General features: G+C 35.9%; 5 protein-coding genes across 9 annotated transcripts; 2 read left to right on the top strand and 3 right to left on the bottom strand.

The window, feature by feature from the left end:
• The first annotated feature begins 2,273 nt into the window (after positions 1-2,273).
• Positions 2,274-6,397, top strand: LOC123207820 (40S ribosomal protein S10-1-like). Of its 3 annotated transcripts, none has more exons than XR_006500517.1 (6): positions 2,274-2,427; positions 2,812-3,060; positions 3,221-3,269; positions 3,364-3,643; positions 3,776-3,987; positions 6,167-6,397. XR_006500517.1 is itself a non-coding variant. In XM_044625299.1 (6 exons), exons 2-6 carry the CDS (start codon positions 3,095-3,097, stop codon positions 6,239-6,241), a joined length of 540 nt encoding a protein of 179 aa, XP_044481234.1. In that variant the 5' UTR covers positions 2,274-2,427; positions 2,812-3,094; the 3' UTR covers positions 6,242-6,397. The 3 variants fall into 3 exon arrangements, 2 of the variants coding, with proteins under 2 accessions (XP_044481234.1, XP_044481233.1); XM_044625299.1 differs by having other exon boundaries at positions 2,812-3,097; positions 3,855-3,987; XM_044625298.1 differs by having other exon boundaries at positions 2,812-3,097; positions 3,874-3,987.
• Positions 6,398-6,929: 532 nt separating this feature from the next.
• On the bottom strand, positions 6,930-9,284 carry LOC123207822 (putative pentatricopeptide repeat-containing protein At3g05240). The gene has a single exon (XM_044625300.1). It carries the CDS (start codon positions 9,282-9,284, stop codon positions 7,173-7,175), a length of 2,112 nt encoding a protein of 703 aa, XP_044481235.1. The 3' UTR covers positions 6,930-7,172.
• A 65-nt stretch (positions 9,285-9,349) lies between these two features.
• Positions 9,350-12,427, bottom strand: LOC123207823 (heat shock protein 83-like). The gene is made up of 4 exons (XM_044625301.1): positions 12,102-12,427; positions 11,869-12,010; positions 11,380-11,660; positions 9,350-11,137 (listed from the first exon to the last, which is right to left on the bottom strand). The coding sequence occupies exons 1-4, from the start codon at positions 12,237-12,239 to the stop codon at positions 9,590-9,592; spliced, it is 2,109 nt and encodes a 702-aa protein (XP_044481236.1). The 5' UTR covers positions 12,240-12,427; the 3' UTR covers positions 9,350-9,589.
• An 808-nt stretch (positions 12,428-13,235) lies between these two features.
• On the top strand, positions 13,236-18,471 carry LOC123207826 (mitogen-activated protein kinase homolog MMK2-like). 3 transcript variants are annotated; one of them, XM_044625305.1, is made up of 7 exons: positions 13,236-13,596; positions 14,037-14,296; positions 15,499-15,628; positions 16,229-16,366; positions 16,732-17,064; positions 17,656-17,839; positions 17,947-18,471. In XM_044625305.1, the coding sequence occupies exons 1-7, from the start codon at positions 13,555-13,557 to the stop codon at positions 18,117-18,119; spliced, it is 1,260 nt and encodes a 419-aa protein (XP_044481240.1). In that variant the 5' UTR covers positions 13,236-13,554; the 3' UTR covers positions 18,120-18,471. The 3 variants fall into 3 exon arrangements, with proteins under 3 accessions (XP_044481240.1, XP_044481241.1, XP_044481242.1); XM_044625306.1 differs by lacking the exon at positions 13,236-13,596 and adding an exon at positions 14,363-14,981 and having other exon boundaries at positions 13,943-14,296; XM_044625307.1 differs by lacking the exons at positions 13,236-13,596; positions 14,037-14,296 and adding an exon at positions 14,308-14,981.
• A 541-nt stretch (positions 18,472-19,012) lies between these two features.
• Positions 19,013-22,295, bottom strand: LOC123207825 (probable polygalacturonase). Its single transcript, XM_044625304.1, has 6 exons — positions 22,118-22,295; positions 21,664-21,999; positions 20,848-20,968; positions 20,555-20,729; positions 19,895-19,965; positions 19,013-19,818 (listed from the first exon to the last, which is right to left on the bottom strand). Exons 1-6 carry the CDS (start codon positions 22,151-22,153, stop codon positions 19,115-19,117), a joined length of 1,443 nt encoding a protein of 480 aa, XP_044481239.1. The 5' UTR covers positions 22,154-22,295; the 3' UTR covers positions 19,013-19,114.
• Positions 22,296-23,567: the final 1,272 nt, after the last annotated feature.

Below are 23,567 nucleotides of genomic sequence, written 5' to 3' on the forward strand. Positions count from 1 at the left end.
ATTTTCACTAATGCCTTTTAGAACTATCAAGTACTGCTCTTAAACACAGGAATAATTCATTTCAATCATATATAAAAATATGTAGGGTGAATTTACATCAATCAGTTCGAGCTATGATTGAATTTATAATGCCCACTTCGAACTTATCTGAATTAGTATAAAGTATCATTAAAAAGTTATTGAAGAGACGATTATTATTATTAATAAAATAAATAGTATTGTCAAATAAATAAACAAATTAATTTTGAGTTATATTTTTTAATTGAGAACTCTAGTTTAAGATATTCTAAAGGTAATACTATACGTACACATATAATTTGGATACACAGATAATATTACATTATGTTATTAGATATTGTTTTATCTTTAATTCAAAAATATTCAATTAAATAGTAATATATTATCTTTATATTTGAATTATAGAAAAAAAAAATGTACTTATAGTTTTATTATTATTCTAGTGGTTAAGACTGAGCTATTAATTAATTTCTATGTTTCTATCAATAATAAATTAATAAGAACGTCGAATGAAGTTATTGCTTCCCTTAAAACTTTAGATTAATTGATTCTCAAAAGATCACCTTTTGGTTCTAAATTAGTATGAATTCATGCTTTCAATTCAATTTATATGATTTATGTATAATCATATGAAATAAATTAATACAACTTTTAATATCGGTAAATAAAGGTAAATTCGAGTTGAACTAGTTGAGGTTCTAATTCATATTTAGTTCAAACAAATTGAACTCGAACTAAAACTTCAATTCAACTCAACTTTTATAGAGCTTATCGACATTGCCACAATAGAGCTGGTCTTGCAAGTAGGGTTGGATTCGAATTGAGCCGAGCCGAGCCGAGCTCGAGCTTGGCTCAGTTTACATATAGTTGAGCTCAAATTCGAGCTCGAGCTCGTGAAAATCAAGCTCGAACTTGGCTTGAATTCTGTTCAGCTCGTTTTTTGTTATTAAAACAACATCATTTTAATACATATTGGTCAAAACAACGTCATTTTATATCAAAATGTTTAATTAAAAAATTTGACGAGTAGCTCGAGCTCGACTGAGCTCATATAGGGCTGGCTCATTTCAAACTCATTCGAACCGAGCTCGAACTCAAACTTGAACTCAAATAGATTCGGTTCGAGTCCAGTCTTACTTGCAGGCAATTCTTATTCTTCTTCCCCGGTGATTCTCTTTTTGTTCTTCTCTAGCTACTCTTCCACTTATTCTTCAATGCTTCTTCTTCAACAACATGTCTTCTGCTTCTCTAGTGTTACTATTTACCAAACAATCAGACCAAACTTGTTTTCAAACTAATTATTCTAGTTTTAAATCAAACTCGAACTAACTCTTATTAAAGCTAAATTAAGCTAAAATCCACTCTCTTGTCCAAAATTAGCCGACCATTGTTTTAGATGATGTCTGTATATTTACTGTCTATAACTGTGTAGTACAATGATTAATTTATTATTCTACTTTATAACTAAATTTATTTGATTAATTTTTTTCTTAAATAAATAGTTTGAGTGATAAAAAAAAAAATTTTCTGTTTAAAAGTATATGAATTTAAGATTTGTTTAGTAATATACCAAAATTAAATTTTTAACTTACTTAGTTCAATGATTATGGAATCAATCATTAAACATGTCGTTTGTAATATTTGGTATAATAAGTTTGATCCTAATGAAGGCAATCCAGATCGGGTGAGGTTCTAATATATATATATATATATATATAGAGTTGATTAAAACTGGAAACCTCCTACAGATTTACGTGTCAGTTTATCAGTTGTTTCTGTGCACTGAATTTCAACATTAAATCAATGCTTCCATAATAAGGTAAGCCGTGGGCAGATCCACTCCAGGTTCAAATCATATAGCCAACAGATCCAAATCAAACAAAGATTTTTCTGGCACCTGGAATGTGACATAATGAAAAAAAATAATCGAAGTAAAGCAAAACTCAGCCTTTTCAAAATGGGTTGAGCAGGTTGCTTGTTGCAGATGAACGATAACTGACCATATCACTTTATACGTGTAATTGAAATGACTAAAGTGCTTTTCTAGGATAAGGATTGGATTCTATCAACTTGACTCTCGAATTCGAAAATTCTAAGCAACTCGAATCCGATCTCGATTTCGTTCAAAACAGTGTAGCTTTTAATAGATATTTCTGGACATTATTAGTTAACTTGTTTATAACACAATGAACTTCTTTGTTTTGATTGACCGTCTCATCGACCATCTTATCAAATCCGTCTCTATTATTTCTGCTCACACCCCTTTTCCTCCTTCTGAAGCAACTTCGACTCATAATACTAGCATGCCTTCTTAACTGATAATTCTCTAGAAATTTTGCGGAAGAAAAGAAAAATCTTCCAAGATCACATCGAGTCTGTTCTCCTGAATGAATCACTCTGATGCAGAAGGTAACATGATTTAAAAGATGTCCCAACAGATAACAACCTGAGAACTCCCTGGAAATGCTAGGACATTGATATAATATTGAATTTCCTTTTTTCTCTCTTTCTTTTGTGGTGATCAGTTCATGAAGTTAATATCTGTTCTTCAGTATCATCTTTTTTACTTTATGTTTTAGGTCAGGGATGATCAGGGCTGTCCCCATTCTTTATTCCCCGGAATTATATGCTTCAATTTAGTCTCAATAATGTTTCCTGAACCATTAAGGAAAGTGTAAACTTGATACGAAGCTTAAAAAAAAAAAAAGACAAAAACAAAACTTTGTGGAGTCAGTTTTTATCCGAATAAATCCTTGACACAAACTTAAACCTATTTGAAATGAACTTAAACAGTCTAGAGAGGATCCAACCCAATACACAGCTGTGGGGGGTGCTCGTCAGAAGTACAAGTCCAATTAGAAAATTTACAGGCTTATTTTGGGCCCATCAAAACTACTGATACGTGTAGCCCATTTCGGCCCAAATCACCAAAAGAGATCCCAGGAGAATTCATAAGAAACAAACAAAAGAAGTACGGTTTATCTGCTGCAAGGAAGAGCTATAACAGTGAGACTGATAGTGGCGCATTGTTGCTGCCTTCAGGTCCTTTCTCACCAATCTCCCCCTCTTTGCAATCATGGTAATTCTCTCTCTAAACCCTCTTTCGCTTTTTTTTTTTCTCCGTCAGATTCTGTTAGGTTCTGCGAGTTCAAATAAAATGTAATATCAGCTTCTGTAATTGTTTAATCTTTTGTTCATTCAGATCATTCCAGAGAAGAACCGTCGTGAGATCTCCAAGTACCTCTTTCAGGGTATCGTCAATTAAAATTTTTTTAATGAGGTTTTGTTTGGGTATTTGAGATCGTGTATAAAGATCCTTTTTTATTTTTTTTATGCCATTGCTAGAGGGTGTTTGCTATGCAAAGAAGGACTACAATTTGGCAAAGCACCCAGAAATCGATGTCCCGAATCTTCAGGTGATTAAGTTGATGCAGAGCTTCAAGTCAAAGGAGTATGTGTGTGAGACCTTTGCTTGGATGCATTACTACTGGTACCACACTAATGAAGGCATTGAGTTCCTTCGAGGTTACCTCAATCTTCCCTCTGAAATTGTCCCTGCTACTTTGAAGAAGCAGGCCGGGCCTGCTGGTGGTAGGCCCTTTGGTGGCCCAGGCGATCGTCCACGGTAATTTTTTTTTATGATTGCAATGGAAATGTGTTCATGTCTGATGATTTGTGGATTTGAATTCTTGTCGAGGAATGTGGAACTGAAATTTCAATCCAGTGTTAACTGAATTTTTATGCTTCAATTTGGCAGTAAATGCTGCTTCGTTGAGATTTTGTCTTATTGTCTCATTTCATCGGTTGCAATGTGATTTGGGCTAATGTTCTTATACTGGTCCACCTCGCTTTGAGGGAGGAGAGCGGAGGTTTGGTGATAGGGATGGCTATCGTGGAGGTCCCAGAGGACCAGGTGGTGATTTTGGTGACAAGGGTGGAGCTCCTGCTGACTACCAGCCTTCTTTCAGGGTAATTTTCTTGTTTTTACTCAAGAACCATCTTATCTTTTCATTCTTTCCTGAATGGTATTTGTGTTAATATATATTTGTCATGTCATATATGATCAATGGTAGTGAGAGGCATTGTTACAAATTGTTTATATGGTTTGACACTAAAGGGTGGATACAGATCGGCTCGACATAAAGGTGTTGAGCTTGATATGGCGTCTAATGCTCGAGTTTGGTTCAATACTGTAGAAAAACAGTCCTTTTAACTCGAAAATGATGTTGTATATGTATTGAACTTATAAGTGATTATTTTTTAAATTTATGTTATCTAATTAAAGAAAACATTACTTATAAATGATTATTTTTTAAATTTGATGTTCTCTAATAAGAGAAAACATTGGACAAAAGTTGAATTGTGTTGGAAGAAAAAGAGTATATTATAATGGGTGAATTGAGTTGTTAAAGTGTCTCCAAGTTAATGAATTTAACATAATACAAACTGGACAAGGCCGCATACATGATTTATTAGAACACCAAATTAATTAGTTTTATAGATAAACCTATCTTCGGATCTATCTCAATATAAGCAATAAAATAGTAGAAAAAAATAATTTGCTCTAGGAGTTTTTTCTTCTTTTCTCTTGAGCGATCTTCAATGGGTGAGACAAGGACAGATGTCTTATATTGAGGCTAGGTCTCTTCTTTTGTCTCAATTTGAAAACCGTCATTATCTTAAACAGTAGAAATCACTTATGAGAAAAGAACAAGAAACACCTAGAGCATTTCGCTGTTTATATCGAGATGGATCTGAAGACATGTTTGGCTATAAACTCACTTAATTCGAAGTTCTAAGTAGTCATGTTTGCAATCCTATTTAGTTTGTTTTATGTTAAATTTTTTATCCTGTAGTATCAGAGCCTGATTATGATCCTAGCACTTGTGGGTTATGGGCCCATCACTTGCAATTGGGTTGATTTTATTTATGATGAGGAAATGAGTTGTTAAATTGTGCCTTTTCAATGTGGGATTTTGCAATCCCACATCAAAAAGAGTCAATTTAATAATCATCGCATCCATCATAAATAAAGTCAACCCAATTGCAAAAATTCCATTTTGAAAATTGACACTTTAACAAGTCATTGCACTCATTATATATAGGCTCATTCTTTCTTTTCTCAACATAATTAAACTTTCCTCAATGTTTTATTTTATTAGTGAACATAAATTTGAGAAAAATGATTTAGTAGTTTGAAACATGTGCGGTGTCATTTTGGTCATCATTCATGATTGGCCAAAACAACATAGTATTTTAGAGTTTGCCAACCTAGGCTTGAGCTCGATAGCTTCTTATACTCATGGCTTGAGATTTAGTCATGATTGCTCATTTCAAGCTTGAACAAGCCATGCTGACAATTGAGTTCAAATTAGCTTGGTTTGAATCCAATCCAAGACATGAACTCAAAATCAAATTGTATGCACGTTGCAATTATTTTAACAACCCAACATGAGGGTTCTTTGATTGAGCTGGACTTGAAATTTTATAACATTTGGCCATGCCAACACTAAGTACGATGGCTCTCGCTAGCATGAGGTAAGCCCATTGGAGTTCTGTGCTTGGTATGACTGTATGCTTTTATGTACAAGCATCATCCAGATGCTATTCATGTAGACACACCTCAAAGGAGCTTTTGCAGTGACAATCCAAGTGGGCTGTTTTGGCACATCCAATTTTATATGTTTAGTTGATACTAATTTGTGTTTAAAAAATATTATAATATATAATTGCAACCTAGTAGGCCAGAAATGATGCATCTCAACTAGGAGTGGATTCGAGCTAGACCAAGTCTAAACAAGGGTCGGTTTGATTTTAGTTTGAATCCATAATACCCAATTCGATTTTAGTCGAATTGGTGCACAGTATTGTCAGAGGGTTATTGGTGAATTAAACAATATCCTCTGTTGGGTGAACAATAACATTAAAGGGACAAAACAAGCCAAACTCAAAACATGGATGCATGCCTAAGAGCTGGAATCTAACTCTATTCCCAACACTGAAAGCATAATTTGCTGTCTATGAATCTCGATAAAGACTCTTTGAATATGTTTATTTGTTTGTAACATGCATTGTAAACTGGTATATGTTCATTTTGTTGACCAATGATGGAGTAGTAGCATATTCATGTAGCGGATTTAACTTGCAGGGTCCTGGTGGAAGGCCTGGCTTTGGTCACGGTGGTGGTTTCAGTGCAGAACCAACAAGCTCAAATCTTCCTTGAGAGATGATTTTTACATCACGATTGTTTTGGCATTTTTTATTGCAAGCTGAAAAGTATGGTTATGTTTATTTCATTAATAGTAAATTTTATTCCATTGCTCTAGTGAAACTGTTGAACATTTAATTTACATGGCTCAGATCAGTCAGTTTTTGAGTATTTTTCTGCTATCCAAATTCAATATGATTTTTATGCAGTATCCATACATAAGATATAGATTTCAATTGTTGTTACTAATTTTTGCTACAAAAAGATTGGTTTCATTTTAAGTTATTAATCAGTTTTAGTTGTCAATTTGAAAATGGTAATACTTATTAGTAGGGGCGGGTTCTAGCCGGCTTCGGCTCAACAGGGAGTATGAGTTGAGCTTGACGCCAAGAAAATCAGTCTTTTGAGCTCGATATTGATGTCTTGTCAACATTACCATATTAGAATTTTTTTTTTTTTTTGGTTGTAAACAATTCTTTTGTTCTTTTCTAGTAATTCCTGTTCTTTTTTTCTTTAGCTTTTCTCATTCTCTGGCGTAATTGTTAGAACAGTCAAAGTTTGACCTTTGTTTAGATTTGAATTCACCGGAGTTTGAATTGGCTTTTGTTTAGACTCAAATTCTTCTGTACACACATGCCACTTCTCTCGACACCCATTTTTAAATTTAGTAGCAAGTCTGAAATATAACTAGCAGTGTATAGGCTTCATCCAATTACTATATTTTATAAGATTTAAAGCAATATTTTTAGATCTAGATCACACCCTCACTCAATCAGGGGTTTGGGTTTGGGTATTTCTTGATCTGATCAGTCCGGGACATATATATTGGCTTGTTACTCTTTCAAGCAAACCGCAACTCTATATCTATCCTCAACTCCTTTCCTGAAATATTTTTGCTGCCAACCAAATGCTTGAAAGATCCTTCCTGTAACATTTACCATTATGGTCATCCCCGAACCTCATCACTGATATGCTCCATAATTCTGCTCAGAACTTGATAGATCGTTTTACTCTCCGGATGTCTTGTGTCATTTACCATAAACTTGAACCTATAACCTCCGACCTCGACGCTACTCCATCCAGCCTCCTTTCCCGTCCCTTTTAATCCCTTCATTTCGGCTCTCATCTTGGCTGCACTCTCCCAATTACCAACACTAGCATAAACGTTAGACAATGCAACTCTCCAAATCCTGCTCTCTGGTTCCAAAGTTGAGAGCTGCTTTGCTGCTCTTTCGGCCATGGTAATGTTGCCAAAGAGCCCACAGGCACCCAGCAGAGCACCCCATACTTCCGGACCAGGCTTTACTGGCATCTCTTCTATAAAGGCTTCCGCTTCTTCCAGCCTTCCTGACCTCCCCAACAGGTCCACCATGCAGACAAAATGTTCCATACTCGGTTCAACGCCATCTCTGTACATGCATCTGAAAACTTCAAAACCTTCTTTAACCATTCCTGAGTGAGCACATGCAGAAAGAATATTCACATATGTAATTGCATTTGGTTTGTCAGAGCTTGATTTCTTCAGTTCAGTGAAAACCCGGAGAGCGGAGGTTCCTTCTCCATTGACTCCATAAGCACTGATTAGAGAATTCCACGAACCAAGATCTTTGATAAGCATTTCTTTGAAAATATTCTCTGCCAAGTCCAACTGGCCTGATCTTCCATACATATCAATAAGAGCATTCTGAACGAAGATATCATTAATTAAACCTGCTCTAGTTATGTATCCATGTATTATTCCGCCTAGCTGCAATGACTCTAAGTTTGAACAAGCTTGAATCGACGCTAACATAGTAATGAAATCAGGGGACACTGAACCATTTTCCTTTCTTCTGTGGATCTCTTGAAGCAGCATTAAGGCCTGATGAGATTCACCATTCTTTACAAGGCATGTAATCATGGTGTTCCAAGAAACTATATCCCTCTGGTTCATCCTTGCAAAGAGCTGGTAGGCAGATTCACCATCTCCATTTTCAGCGTACATGTCGATCAGAGAATTTTCAATGACAATACAAGGAAAGAAACCATGTTTACTCAGGTACCCATGAATCTCCTTCCCCAACTTCACATATCTCCAGTGACCACATTGCTGCAGAAGGCTGGCCATGGTCTCTGGACTAAGATAACAGCCATCACCCATGAAAGAAAATCTACCAAAAATTTCCATTGCTTCCTTGAAATGCCCATTAAGCACATACACTTCAACTAGAGAGTTAATAATAAGATCATTGCCACACAACCCCATTTTTATGACTAAGCCATGAACCCACCGTATTTTCAACGAATGGTTAATCAATGAACACGCATGTAAAATGCTTAAAATTGTTACCTCATTAGGTAGAATCCCTGCAACCTGCATCCTCATAAAAATGGCAAGTGCTTCTTCCATCATTCCATTGAATACATAGCCTGATATAACTGAAGTCCATGCAACGACATCCCCACAACTAAATCTCTCCAAAAGCTTCTCTGAATGTAACAACAAACCCGATTTTGCATACGCATCTATCAAACAATTTCTCAGGAAGCCATCTGACAGAAGCCCCAGTTTCACCACAAGACAATGAATACACTCGACCGAGAAGGCATCATCTTTCTTAGCACAAGCCTGTAGAAGCGCGGCTAGAGTGAACTCATTGGAATGCACATTTTTAAGCATCTCACAGAAAAGAGCTATTGCTTTATCAGCTGCTCCATTCTGGCAGTAACCTGATATCATCGAAGTCCAGGACACCATAGTTCTCTCAGGCATATGATCGAACAACCTTGCTGCGTCCTCAATATTTTGGCATTTTGTGTACATATTGAGAAGAGAGTTGTTGACAAAGACATTGTTCTTGAGCCTGGATTTTAGAACTAAAGCATGGAGGCAAACCCCTAGTTCTAGGTTTCTTGATGACGCACATGAAGCCAAGGCATCCACAGCAGAAACCGAATCAATGGCAGAGGAAAGCTGGGAAGCACATTTCTGGGGCTCTTTGGACCGTGGCTTTTGAAAACGAACTTGGTGACTGTAAAAATGTGATGACAGGGAAGGGAAAATCTGGGAAGTGAGCATCTATTCAATATGGTATAGCAGAGCCTATGAAAGACAAATCAAAAGGACATAATAGACAATACAAATTATGTGCAATATAGCTCCATATTTCATTATTATAATACACAGGGTAACATGATTTAGGGTCAGCCGAAGCCACTAACTATGACCCTAAAACTAAAGAAAACAAAGACCACACGATCCTATACAAAACCGAAAAACAGAATACACGTATGACAACAAATAAATGTTACTGACTTTTCGCAGCTTGTAATGGACTCATATTTGATTTTTTGTTCGCTTATAATTCTGCTTGTCTTTTCCTTTTAGTCGACCTCCTCCATCTTGCTCTCTTCATTTCCTTCTTCCTCCAGAGGAGGCATCTCCGTATCATCGCCAGCAGTCTCATCTTCGTCGATGCTGAGACCCAATTTAAGCATTCTGTGAATCCTTGCTGCAAAAGTGTTGGGATCATCCAGACTGAAACCAGAGGTCAAGAGGGCAGTCTCGAAGAGCAGCAGTACAATATCCTTCACTGATTTGTCATTCTTATCAACTTCAGCCCTCTTTCTGAGCTCCTCCATTATACCATTGTCAGGATTAATCTCCATAGTCTTTTTGCTTGACATGTAGGCACTCATGCTGTTATCCCTCAAAGCCTGAGCTTTCATAATCCTCTCCATGTTAGCTGTCCAACCATATTCGCCAGTGACCAAGCAGCATGGAGAGTCTACAATCCTATCAGACACCACAACCTTCTCTACTCTGTCTCCCAATATTTCCTTGATTGTCTTGCAGAGGCTCTCGAACGACTTCTTCTTTTCCTCCTTTGTCTTCTTCTCTTCCTCATCTTCATCAAGTTTTAGCCCTTCTTTAGTGGCTGAGACCAGCTTCTTTCCATCATACTCCTTCAATTGACCAACGGCATACTCATCAATGGCATCAACCATGTACAGCACTTCATACCCCTTCTTCTTTAGCTTCTCGAGGAAGGGAGAGTTCTCAACAGCTTTCTTACTCTCACCAGTGATGTAGTATATGTCCTTCTGGCCCTCCTTCATTCTTGTAACATAATCTTTCAAGCTGGTCATCTCATCGCCACTCTTGGTTGAGTAGTATCTGAGCAAGTCAGCAAGTTTAGCCCTGTTCTGACTGTCTTCATGAATACCCAATTTCAGATTCTTGGAGAAAGCTTCATAAAATTTATTGTAATCTTCTTTGTTCTCAGCTATCTCACTGAACATTTCAATGCACTTCTTCACCAGGTTCTTCCTGATCACCTTGAGGATCTTGTTTTGTTGCAGCATTTCACGAGAAATATTAAGTGGGAGATCGTCGGAATCAACAACACCCTTTACAAAACTAAGATACTCTGGAATGAGCTCTTCACAGTTGTCCATGATGAACACCCTCCTCACGTAAAGCTTGATGTTGTTCATCTTTTTCCTTGTGTCAAAGAGATCAAATGGGGCTCTCCTAGGAACAAAAAGAATGGCCTTAAACTCAAGTTGCCCTTCCACAGAGAAGTGCTTCACAGCAAGGTGATCCTCCCAATCATTGGTGATGCTCTTGTAGAAGGAGGCATACTCTTCCTTGGTAATCTCCTCAGGTTTTCGCAGCCAAATTGGTTTCTGTTTGTTGATCAGTTGCCATTCATGGGTCACTTCCTTAACCTTCTTCTTCTTCCCCTTCTTCTCTTTCTCCTCATCCACTTCCTCCACATCACCTTCCTCTTCCTTCTTGGTTTCCTCATCTTCATCGTCACTGACCTCTTTCTCAGTAGTCTTTTCAGTCCAGAGATAGATGGGGTAGCTAATGAACTCTGAGTGCTTCTTCACAAGGTCCTTCAATCTCCTCTCCTCCAAATACTCCAACTACAATAACAAGAAAAGAAAAATCACATTTTATCAATACCAATTGCATTTCAACATATTACCACCAAATTTTAACTACGGTCTCTTTTAACCATCTAGCTCACATCAAGTCCAAATGCCACAATTTTAGTTGCATCATAAGTCTATATATTCAAATGAATATTTAAAATAAACGACTATAAAATTGATATAGGACTTGAAATGTACAAACAATAATATGATACATGAAATGAAATTCTTACTTGATCCTCCTTGAGGAAGAGTGTGATCTTGGTTCCTCTACCGAGTGGCTCACCGTTAACATCCCTAGAAACGGTGAAGGATCCGCCAGCCTGAGACTCCCAAACGTACTGTTCATCATCATTATGTTTAGATGTCACAATAACCTTCTCAGCCACCAAATATGCAGAGTAGAAGCCAACACCAAACTGCCCAATCATGCTAACATCAGCGCCTGCCTGTAAGGCCTCCATAAACTCCTTGGTACCGGACCTCGCAATAGTTCCCAAGTTATTCACCAAATCTACAATAAAAAGACGATTCAGTTTAGCTTATTTAATCATGTGAATAATATAATTATAAATTATAATCTCATTTTTTATATTATTCAGATCATAATCTTAAAAATAGTAAGAGTAGCTTTTCTATGTTATTGAATTACTGCATTTAATAATTTTTTCCTTTCTAATTCACAAAAATATAAACTGAAAAATCGCTGTTCGATGGCGTACCAGCTTTAGTCATGCCGATACCACTATCGATAATTGAGAGTGTTTTGTTGACTTTATCAGGAACAAGCCGGATAAAAAGCTCTGGTTGAGCATCAAGCTTGCTCTTGTCAGTTAAGCTTTCGAATCGGACTTTATCCAACGCCTACATGAATCAAAACATTGTAAAATTAAAAAACAGTTCAACTTGAACAAGAATCGTTAAGCATGGTTAAGATTGAGAAGTGGACACGTACATCGGATGCGTTACTGATGAGCTCACGAAGGAAGATCTCTTTGTTGCTGTAGAACGTATTGATAATCAAGCTCAAGAGCTGATTGATCTCCGCTTGAAAAGCGAAGGTCTCAACGTCTCCCCTGTGAACCTCAGCCATTGACAATCGAATTATCGGCTGCGGAAGATCTTGCGAGCGATGAGGTGAACGGTAAGTGCTCTTTGTGCGAGTGCAAACGACGAGTTTTTTATTGGTCCTGTTGTCAGAGAGGCCAAGGACGGTTGTGATTATATAGTGGAAGGAGAAGTTCTGGGAGCTTCTTTGCCAACGAGTTACTGCTATGTTTTGGAATCGGTTTTGGCGGGGTCTACTAGAGTCTTCCGTTTTTGTATTTAAAAATACTCCAGACTCTTCGATTTAACGGTGTCGTTTTGTCTTTCTAACCATCCCAAAGTCAGTTTGTCTGCCCGACAGGGCCGCTTTAGATCCGGCCCAAGCCAAATTAAACGTAACTTTGAGATTTGTTTGAATCCAAAACTCTAACCAACGAATTGAGATTTAAATTAAATTTTAAAATAATTGGACTTTAGGTTTGGTTTAATATAGTTTAATTTAAATAACAATATTCAAATCCGCTTAAATTTTGGCCCGTGAATAAAAATAAATTCAATTATAAACTTAATCTTAATTCTTTTGATCCGAGCTCTGATTTAAGCTTGAATAGCTAAAATCAAATTTAACTCTAATACTGAATGATATGGTTAGAGATGGTATATACATTATCATATCTCTTTAGATAGAGATAAATTTAAATCAAACTAAATTTAAACAAAAATTAATTTAAATTGAGCTCAGTTCGTCCAATTAATAATAAATTTGTCAGCAAAACTATCAGAACAGAGATGGCTCATTATAAAAAATAAAATATCGCCGATGAAGGAAAAACAATTGCAAAAAAAAAAGAAAAATTGTTAAATAAGATGAATTTACCATTAAATTATTGGCAATTCCGTTGAGTCGAGTTAAATTACTCCTACTCGAACTCGATTTGTTTGAATCAATCATCGGCCCTAAACCCGAGCAACTCTATGGAATCCACCAACCCCTACTTTTATAATTCACTAAGATTCAAACAAGAAGGTAAGTTGGTTTCAGTAGGCAATGCTTGGATCATTTTCATACGTAGTCTCCCAAATAAAGAACCTGGCAGCGCTCTGAACTTCCCTGTAATCGGCAACTGCTCGCTTTACCATGACTAGAGTTTCAATATATGGCATCCGGAAAAACAGATTGCAGATTTACCAGCTTACCATCAGCATGGGATTCGGCATTATCTGGGATCAGCGCTGAGCTCAGTCACTTCACATGCTTTATGCCGAAGCAGTATTTGCAGATATTGGTCACTTAAACAGTCTGATTTTGGCATACACTGGGTAAGCGTCCTTCCTGCTCAAGCTTCCTGTTCTCGTCGACTATGCCTTCGTCAAGTTTATGCCAGGTGAACATTGTGCATAAGGTAATTCCTTGGGAGTCACTCTTGGCTTCAGAACTACCAAAAAGATTGGCAGGGCAATTTCTTGACTAATTTCATATAATATTCAATGGTTGCTGATGATAATATTACCAGTGAAACTGACAACATTCTTAATGGCAATCATTCTGATACTGATATGGAGATCCCATTTGCTTCTAGTAATCTTTATTATGTTATTATCATCGGTAGAGTGTAGTTTCTCTATTTAACTTCAGTTGTTTACCCTTTTTGCAGCAGTTATGGTGGTAGACTTGACATCTTTTTTCTTTTTCTTAATGAATTTTTTTTTCTTTTTGATGATTTTTTTTTTCTTCTAGGATGATTTTTCTTTTTTTTCCCCAATTATTCTCATTTTTCATAGATTTTTCTTCTTTGTTCACCAATAAAGTAAACGGAATTTGATGTCAAATTGTCCGTTTTAGATTGAAAACAAACAAGTTAGTTCTTATTCGGGCTACCAAGCTAGCAGCCCGAAGGGGCCAGAGATCAGAAGCTTCTCAAAACATCTGATGATAGCAAGTGAGCAAACTTCCCGTGAGATGCGCAACCATTTCCTGAAGTGTTCGCTGACTCAATCCTTTAAACATATTTCTCAGAAACTCAAGCCCATTCTTAGTCAAAAAGGAAACAATCATGAAGCTCCGCTGAAGAAGAAAAAAGTGGTGAAAGAGATATTAAAAAGGTAATTTTTTTTCTTTACTAGCTTAATACATGTGATTCTGAAATTGTAAAGTAATGAATTTTGCAGGAGACAGAAATTTATTATCATAAATTGTAGTAGGTGGGCAGATTTTTTTTTTCTGCAAAATTACTTCATCTATTTATTTTTCATCTGACTGATTCAAAATCTGAGTTGGAATGAAGAAGAAAGTCAGATCCAAATTCAGCGGAGATATTAACCCAATAATGAACCACGAGGCAAATTGTGATTTGGTGAGCAAATTGTAGGGAACGAGATCAGAAACATTATTAAAATAAGAAAAGTCGACTTCATTTCACGGATTTTCAAACAAAATTCAGATAAAAAGCTTTCAATTTTTCACATCGAAAAATGGACTAAAGCCACCCCACCATTGCTTCACCAAGAAAGAAAGAAAGCGCAAACTCTGATAAAAATTTATTTAGCCAAGAAAGCTAGAAACTGAAAAGAAAACCCAGTTGACTTCTGGATTGATTTTGAAAAATATAATGGCTGCTGCAACTGCTAAAGAGTCAAGCGCCGGTGGCGAAACTAGCAATATCAAAGGAGTCCTCACACATGGCGGTCGTTACGTGCAGTACAACGTGTACGGTAACTTGTTTGAGGTCTCCAGCAAGTATGTTCCTCCCATTCGACCCATAGGTCGAGGTGCTTATGGCATTGTTTGGTAAGTTTTTACATTTCCTAAGGATTTTCGTAGGGTTTCTGAGTTCCATGAGAAATTTATTTGATGTAATTTGCTTAGAGTGATTTCTTGGAAAGTTGAATGTAAGACAATGAAGAGACTATTTATTCTCTCTATGATTTTGCTTCAGTTGTTGCTACATGGCTGTGGATGATTGATTTCCCGGGTTTTTTTATGAGATTTACTTTGAATTTTTTTTGGTTTTTTATTGAACGATGGGATGTCTGTTTCAGCATAATTGTTTATCTTATGGAGATAAACGGCAGAAGGGGACAACAATATGGTGTTTTTATTGTTTATTTAAGTTGATTTAGCCTCTTCTACAAGTTTGATGACAATTAAATTGCTATAATTTTGGCTTGATACTTAAGTGTTACTTAGCTGCTTGGAACTTTTAAAATTGGGGACTGTATGTTTGTGATTTTTCACTCTAGCAACAGATTTCTTTAACTTGTTGTTTAGTTGATGACTTTGTTGTGTCTGGAATATATTGGTGTAGTGCTGCTGTAAACTCGGAGACACATGAGGAGGTTGCCATTAAGAAGATTGGTAATGCATTTGACAACCGAATAGATGCAAAAAGGACGTTGAGAGAAATCAAGCTTCTTCGTCACATGAGCCATGAAAATGTAAGTTGTGTATCTCTCTGACTAGAATATTAGATCTTTGGTTTATGCTTCAGAGTTATCCTGAACTCTCATGATGATAATATCACCCCATACCCTTGATCTCATGATTTATTGTTTACTTATAAAAAGGCTTTCAGATGAACTATGACCTGCAGGCTTAAGATGGTAAAAATGCTTATACTTGAATTTTTTATTTAGTGGATGTGTCATAACACAGTACATGGGTAGATCTCTGTTTGAGAGTTGATAGTCCTTTCTTTGAAATCTGCTCATGGTTAGTACCTTTTCTTTATTTCATTTATAGTGGATGCCTTGTGAAAAAGCCAGGGAGCAATTAGAGGTGCTGTGTGGACTTCTGAATCTTACACTCTGCAGAGAAAGATTGATGATGTCAAATGCCTGATACTTGTGGCATGTTACATATTATAATTTAATTTCACATGGATATCCACTTATCAGAACCAGAGTTGTTTAAATATGCATTGTCTATCATCAACTTTCAGTGGGTTAGATTTATTCTCCCCGGGAAGTAGCTTTACATGTATCACTCATTTTGTATGTGGACCTTCTATTTCTAACAAGTTTTTGTGTATCCAACAGGTCATTGCTATCCAGGACATCATACGGCCCCCCAAAAAGGATACGTTCAATGATGTTTACATTGTTTATGAATTAATGGACACTGATCTTCATCAGATAATTCGTTCCAACCAACCACTAACAGATGATCATTGTCAGGTTTGTTACTAGCAGTAATTTTTGGGTTTGCAACTTGTCAATAGAACTACTTTTATCAAAATATTGGCATACATGAGACATCACTTTGCTTCTTATTTCTTATTATAGTTCTTTAATCACACAGGATGATTTTGTATCTTGATAATATATTTCTAATTCCCCTTTTTTTCTGATTAAGATGTTGACGGAGGGATGATTTCTAGGTCCTAATGTGGAAAATTATTTATTTTTTAGATTGTTGCATTTCTGCACTGGACACACATTCTACCTATGTAGTTTTTACATGTGGGAGTACATTGATTTGTTTCTAGAATATGCTAGGTTTGAAACTGATTTTGACATTGGGTTTGAAAAAACTTTTGCAGTATTTCTTATATCAGTTGTTACGAGGACTGAAATATGTACACTCAGCTAATGTCCTGCACCGTGATCTCAAGCCCAGCAACTTGCTTCTCAATGCCAATTGTGACCTTAAAATTGGAGACTTTGGTTTGGCAAGGACTACTTCTGAAACAGATTTTATGACTGAGTATGTTGTCACTCGTTGGTACCGAGCACCAGAGTTGCTCCTCAATTGTACAGAGTACACTGCTGCAATTGATATATGGTCTGTGGGTTGCATACTTGGTGAAGTTATGACAAGAGAACCTTTGTTTCCTGGGAAAGATTATGTCCATCAGCTCAGACTTATCACTGAGGTATGGCTATGGGTGGTTGGTGAGACTTATTTAAACTGAAGTTGTGAAATTATCTTTGCTGCCGTTCTACAGAATCTACAGTAGCTCATTATTACTGGTATATTACAACCTAAATCAAAAGGCACCAACGCAGTTTAGAAGTTGCTGAACCATTTCAAAGACTCTACACAAAAACACACACAAGTGACACATTTAAACACAGATAAAGTACTCTGAAATTGTTCACCTTTGGTTACACTCTAGAGGGAATTCCTCATTTGGTAATGTTTTGCACCTATTAATATACAATAACTTTAGTTGCTGTTGAAGTATTACTAGGTGAGGTGGAATGCCTAGATCTACTTAGTTTCATACTGCCATTTCTTTTAATCCAAGACCAGAAATCTTTACTGATTCTTTTGGTCTGTTGTGCTTGTTATGGTTATATTGCCTACTGGCAGAGCCTTCCTAGTCTCTGCCTTTTATTTATGGAAGACTAATAGATATTAAATGCTGTCATTCTGGTGGTAAGAACGGAGTAGAATTCTACTGGCTTCTCAGTGTTCACGCTTATAACTTCATCCCTGTGTTCTTTTTCTTTTTGTCTTAAAGTTAATAGGCTCGCCTGATGATGCCAGCCTTGGATTTCTCCGAAGTGATAATGCCCGAAGGTATGTTAGACAGCTTCCACAATGCAGGAAGCAAAATTTCTCAACTAGATTTCCCAATAAGTCTGCAGGTGCTGTTGATCTGCTAGAGAAAATGCTTGTTTTTGATCCCAACAAACGTATTACAGGTACGAGGAAAGATTTGTATTTCCAGCACATGATTTTTTTTTTCCGCTGCCCTGTCCAACCTACAAAAAGTTTTTTTATGTAGTAATGCTTTCTCATCTGTTTGCAGTTGACGAGGCACTTTGTCACCCATATGTAGCATCTCTGCATGATATCAATGATGAGCCTGTCTGCCTCAGGCCTTTCAGCTTTGATTTTGAGCATTCATCATGTACTGAAGATCACATCAAGGAGCTCATCTGGAGGGAATCGGTGAAGTTCAACCCAGACCCAACTTATTAGGGGCATCCTTTGCTTGTGCTGTAGAAATTCATGCAAAACAAACCCTTTTCCCCTACTACAATGTATGTTCCATCACTCTTACCTAGAGTGGATAGGAATAGGAACAACGTTGGAGTTTGTTTTCTCTTCCCTTATGGCTGGAATTAGATAATGTGTAAGGAACTTGACAATAACTTCTCTGAGGGTTGGGGATTGAAAAATATGCTGAGGATGTACTTTGCAAATCTGTCAAAAGCTGCTTGAACTCAGTTTGATAAGAAACTGGTAGAAAATTCTCTCCAAGTGTTAATTGTCGGGATTTTAGCACTGCAAACAAGTGTTACTAGTAAATATAGTGACTTGTTTGCCTGCATCTATGTGTTGTTCGGATTGCTTTTTCTGCTGTAGTTTACTGTATCTGGAAACTAAGATGCAAACAGAAATTCTGACAGGACAATACGGTTTCAATTGCCAAATCTGAGAAACCTTTCCATCCAGAGATAGATCAGGACTTAGAGTGTTGATGTAAAAAATCTCACATCGAATAAAAGCCAAGGGGCTTACAGTCAATATAAATTCATTATCTCCCTTTCCCTCGTGAGGCATCTTTTAAAGGCAAAACTGTGAAATCAATGAAAATCAAAACAAACCAGACCTCACAACCTTAAGTAGTCTATTAATGTGCATATCGAAACAACATCAATAGTGGTGTTGTCAAGTCCCTCAGCCTGGGGTTTGTGTTGGTGTAAAAAATCACATATTAAAGAAAAGTTGAGGGTTTAGGGACAATATAAACTCATTGTCTCTCTCCCTCACTAGTCATCTTTTAAGGGCGAAACTATGAGGCTAACATCAACAGAAATGAAGTTCAGGTATTCAAATTAGTAATAGTGGAAACTTGTTTTTCAGGAATATATTTTCAAATTTGCAACTTCTTTATATGGATTTGGGATATTCAATTATTAATCAAATCCTTACATGTAGAAGTTTCCCTACATAAACAGATCATATTTGTATTAGAAATACTTGTAGTAACAAGATCTTACTTTAATGTTATCTATAGGCAAACTATCTTCTGGAAAATTACATTGTGTGATTTTCTCTGGTCCTTGATCTGGCAACAACTCACATGGTTTAGGAGTCACAGCACTTGAAATCCCTTCAACATTTGTACAGTTCCATTGTAGCTTCTTTGGCTTCGCAGTTAGTCCAACGGTCACATTAGATATGCAAATTTCAGAAAACGTATCACCAGGAATCCCTTCCAATCTAGCAGCCATTGTTACATTCTCTGCAACTATGTCCCGATAATTGATATTCTGAATCACCGGAAGAGCTTTTGGATCGTAGTTATTATCAGGATGATCTCCATAATTGCCTGTCATCCAAAATACCCACTTCATGGTTTTCATTGCCATCCCTCGGACGTATATGTCCTTCACAAAGCCCCCTCTTCCTACAGCAGTTTTGATTCTGACCCCAGATTCAGAATCAATTGCTGTAATGTCTTCTGCCCTGACATCTTCGATCCCACCGGACATTTCACTGCCCAGAGCAATCACAGCACTGAATGGAGAAATGCATGTCAGTCGTCGGATGACAAGCTGCTTTGTTGGCATCCCAAAAGCAATACCATACTCATCCCAGCCACTTTTAACTGCCACACAATCATCTCCAGAGACAATGTAGCAATCCTCAATCCTGGTATTTGTGCAAGAATCTGAAACCAAAATCGAACGTTTAACTCAAGAGTTACTACAACTCATTCAATTCGTTGTGGTATTTTTCATTCTCACCTGGATTGATGCCATCAGTGTTTGGAGATGTCACTGGTGCTAGGATTGTTACGCCTTGAACAATGACATTGCTGCAAAAACAAGATCAAACTTAAGACCAACGATAATGTAACATCTTGGGCTGATAGTTTGATCTATTGTCAAGCTATTGAATGCTTTGGATTCACAATGTATCATGGTTTTTATTTTAAGTTTTACAATCCAAAATGTGTCAGTATTATCTAATCATATCTAAGCAATGAGAGATACTCATACATACTTAATATCTTTTCATCAGTTAAGGTTTTGTTTTTAGGTTTTATAACACGTTTTGATAGTTTAGGAGCTTACATATTATTTAATCAGTTTTATTCAACTCATTATCAAGATATTATTCACTTTGAACACACAAAACATAAAGCATATCTATTTTGTTTTTGGGTTTTACAACCCAAAACATGTCTTAATAATAAACTCGAACGATGCAATCAATTATATCTTATCATCCACAAGTGATGTAGGATGTCTATACATATTCAACATTTCTTCATTGCTTTGTTTTTGTAGGAGTTGTTTAGTAGTGTACATTGAATTGGTTTGATACCTGCCCTATATTCTTCTATTTTGTCTTTAGTTTTTCAACACATAATAGAAACAAGGATAAGCAAGCAAAAGAGAAACCTGCAGTAAGTAGGATGAATATTCCAGGATGGAGAATTGATCAATGTGAGACTGGAAATCTGAATATTCTCAGAATACAGGATTTCAACAAGGTAAGGCCTGGTATAATTCAGCTCTTTCGCCCGGAATTTCGTCCACCAGAGTTCACCCTGACCATCAATAGTTCCATTGTCCCCTGAAAGAAAATAAAACTCCATCTATTCCTCAACAATCTCAAATAATTTTCCGAAAAATTCAATAGTAATTAATACATGTTTAACCCCATAATCATGGAGAATATTATCTAATACTACCTGTTATGACAACATCAGTGAGATTGGTTCCAAAAATTAGGCTGCTATATCTGCCTCCAGCGTTATCCCGTCCTCGACCATACGATGGTAAAGGTTTAATAAGGGGCCATTCACTTTCGTCCTAATCCAATTCATAAAAATTGTGAAAAATCATGAACAGAATTGAATCAAAATGTTATGCAGATCATTTCCCGCTAAACATACATCTCAGAATGAATTATTATGATGAAAATAGTCCATTTAATGAGGGATTTATTATAATTAAGTAGGTTTAAATTCCTATAAAAAGGGCTTCACCCACCAGACCCCAGTTGTCTGTAGGGTTAGGTACTAACTGAGCTAAGTTTAATTAGGTTCATATTCATTTAACTTAATTTCAAACCGAATTCAAATTAACATAGTTTGATTTGATTTGAATTTGGGTTATAACTCGATTTAAATATATTAAATGATTATTAAAATAATATCAATTTACCCATTATTACATAAAATAATATTATTTGATTAATGAATCACGAATTGAAACTATAAATCTTAAGTTATAGATTCAAACCAAAAATTTAAATCAAACTCAAATTGAATTCAAACCATCTTTAATTTTTACCCTACAAATTTGAATCAAAAGATATTCAAACTTGATTCGGTTAGCACCTAACCTTAGATGTTGGCACTAATATTAATAAGAAACCATAATTCGACCGTGAATGTCAACATTATTAGTCAAACCACGATGGCTCTAAACTGAAAAATATTAGGTGAACAACCAATGGGCATTAGTTTCTTATGGCCTAATACTTTGAGCTGAAATTTACCAACCTGAGAAGCAAGAAGAACAGCATCCTTGTGAAGGTACAGAGTAAAATGGCTGGTGAGATTGAAGCTTCCAGTCAACCATTTTCCAGGAGGAATAAAGAGCTGTGACCCGCCATCTGATGCAAACTGGCTCAGATGATCTATTGCAGCCTTAAAAGCCTTTGTGTTTGATGTAGTTCCATCACCAACACCTCCAAAATCTTCCAATGAAGCACTGTGAGCTCTGCAACTTATAGCCGGGTACTCAAAGAACTCCAAATTTTGGGCCCTTTTTCTACTCTCAACTCCATTTGTGTTCAAAAAAACAAGCACACCAAGTAATCCAATAATATTAAGTACCTACAATAGAAATCAACCGGCAAAAGAAATGCAAAGAACAAACCAGACAGAATTATTATGAACCAAGGGATCTTAGCAGCCAGAGACAAAACAAAGACTAAAACAGAAGAATATTCACCTGGGTTCTTCTGAGACTTCTCCATAAGTCACCCATTTTCCAATAAGTGGCGTGGCTTTAGGCTTTAGCAGGTAGATAATGAAGAGTCCAAAAGACTTTGTTTTAGTATATATAGAGAGGGATTTGGGTTATAAAGAATATAAAGAATGTATGATGTTACTTATTTCCCCTAAAACCTGCAGAGATTAGTCTAATAACCCACATGTGAACATATACAAAGAAATAAGTATTTATATTCAAATCTATTTATAAGAGTATGAAGTTAAACTTATATCTCCATACTTATATTTGAAATTCCACATATCAACTATTAAAGAGTTTAAAAAATGATATATTATTTTTTTTTTTTGTTTTTATATTGTCGAAGATTAATTCAACGACCCGAAGATTACATCATATAGGGCAAGAAGAATATGTGGAAATCATGTGAACTACTAGAAAGTAGACAAGATCATTAAGAAAGTTCTTGAAACGTGGTAAGTATATGGTATACTAGACACTTATGGTTACAAGAAAGTTCAATTCCATTTGCATAAAGTTGAAGAAGACACAATGAAATGCTTGAAGATGGGACATATTGAATGTGTAATATTTAAATTTAATAGGAAAAAAAATACCTACCCACTGTTCTGCTCGATGGGATATGCCTGAAAAACTGCAAGGAGTTTTATAATTACACGCTTCACTCACATGGCAAATGGATACTTGCAAGTTTATTGCTTAATGAGTCAGCAAACTTTTTGCATTTCTTCCAAGCATCAATATTGAGTAATGGCAGTTAATCGATGCGACAGTTCTGTTTGGAGAATGTGAACAAGCCCTTTCTTAGAATATGTTTCAATGGTGGTACTTCACATAAGTATGAATTTGGTTGAGTCTGAATAAAGCTGTGGATTCAAATCTATAAAGTTCAGCATAAGCTAGAGATAAAAGACATGAGGTTATAAGTTACCCAATGGGAAAGAATCAAAAGAGAAGAAAGATTGTTAAAGAAGAAGATTAACGCCTAAAAAAGAAAATTCGTCGTAACGTATAAAAAATTAATAAAAAAATGAATTTATTGATAACTTTTTAAGGATTTATTGTACTCAAACTGATTTGATTCAAGCTCGTATTAAATATATCATAACTCCAATTTGATTTGTTCAAATAGAGATTGGGTCGAATCTAATTTTACTTCAAAAGCCAATTAAATTTCAATAGGATGGCAAAACTATTGACACAAACTATACGTGAACATAGTTATTAATATTTTACGATATACAATATATATTTTATGATATAATACGATACAAATAAAAAATAATACATATCATAAGACATATTGAATTAATACAATATAGTGACAATACATATTACTGATACGAATCGATACACTTTTAAAAATAATAATAATATACTATAGATATGTATAAAAAATCTTAAATTTTTAAAAATATTTACGATATTT

Source organism: Mangifera indica, unplaced genomic scaffold (genome assembly GCF_011075055.1).
Source record: "Mangifera indica cultivar Alphonso unplaced genomic scaffold, CATAS_Mindica_2.1 Un_0108, whole genome shotgun sequence".
Taxonomy (NCBI): domain Eukaryota; kingdom Viridiplantae; phylum Streptophyta; class Magnoliopsida; order Sapindales; family Anacardiaceae; genus Mangifera; species Mangifera indica.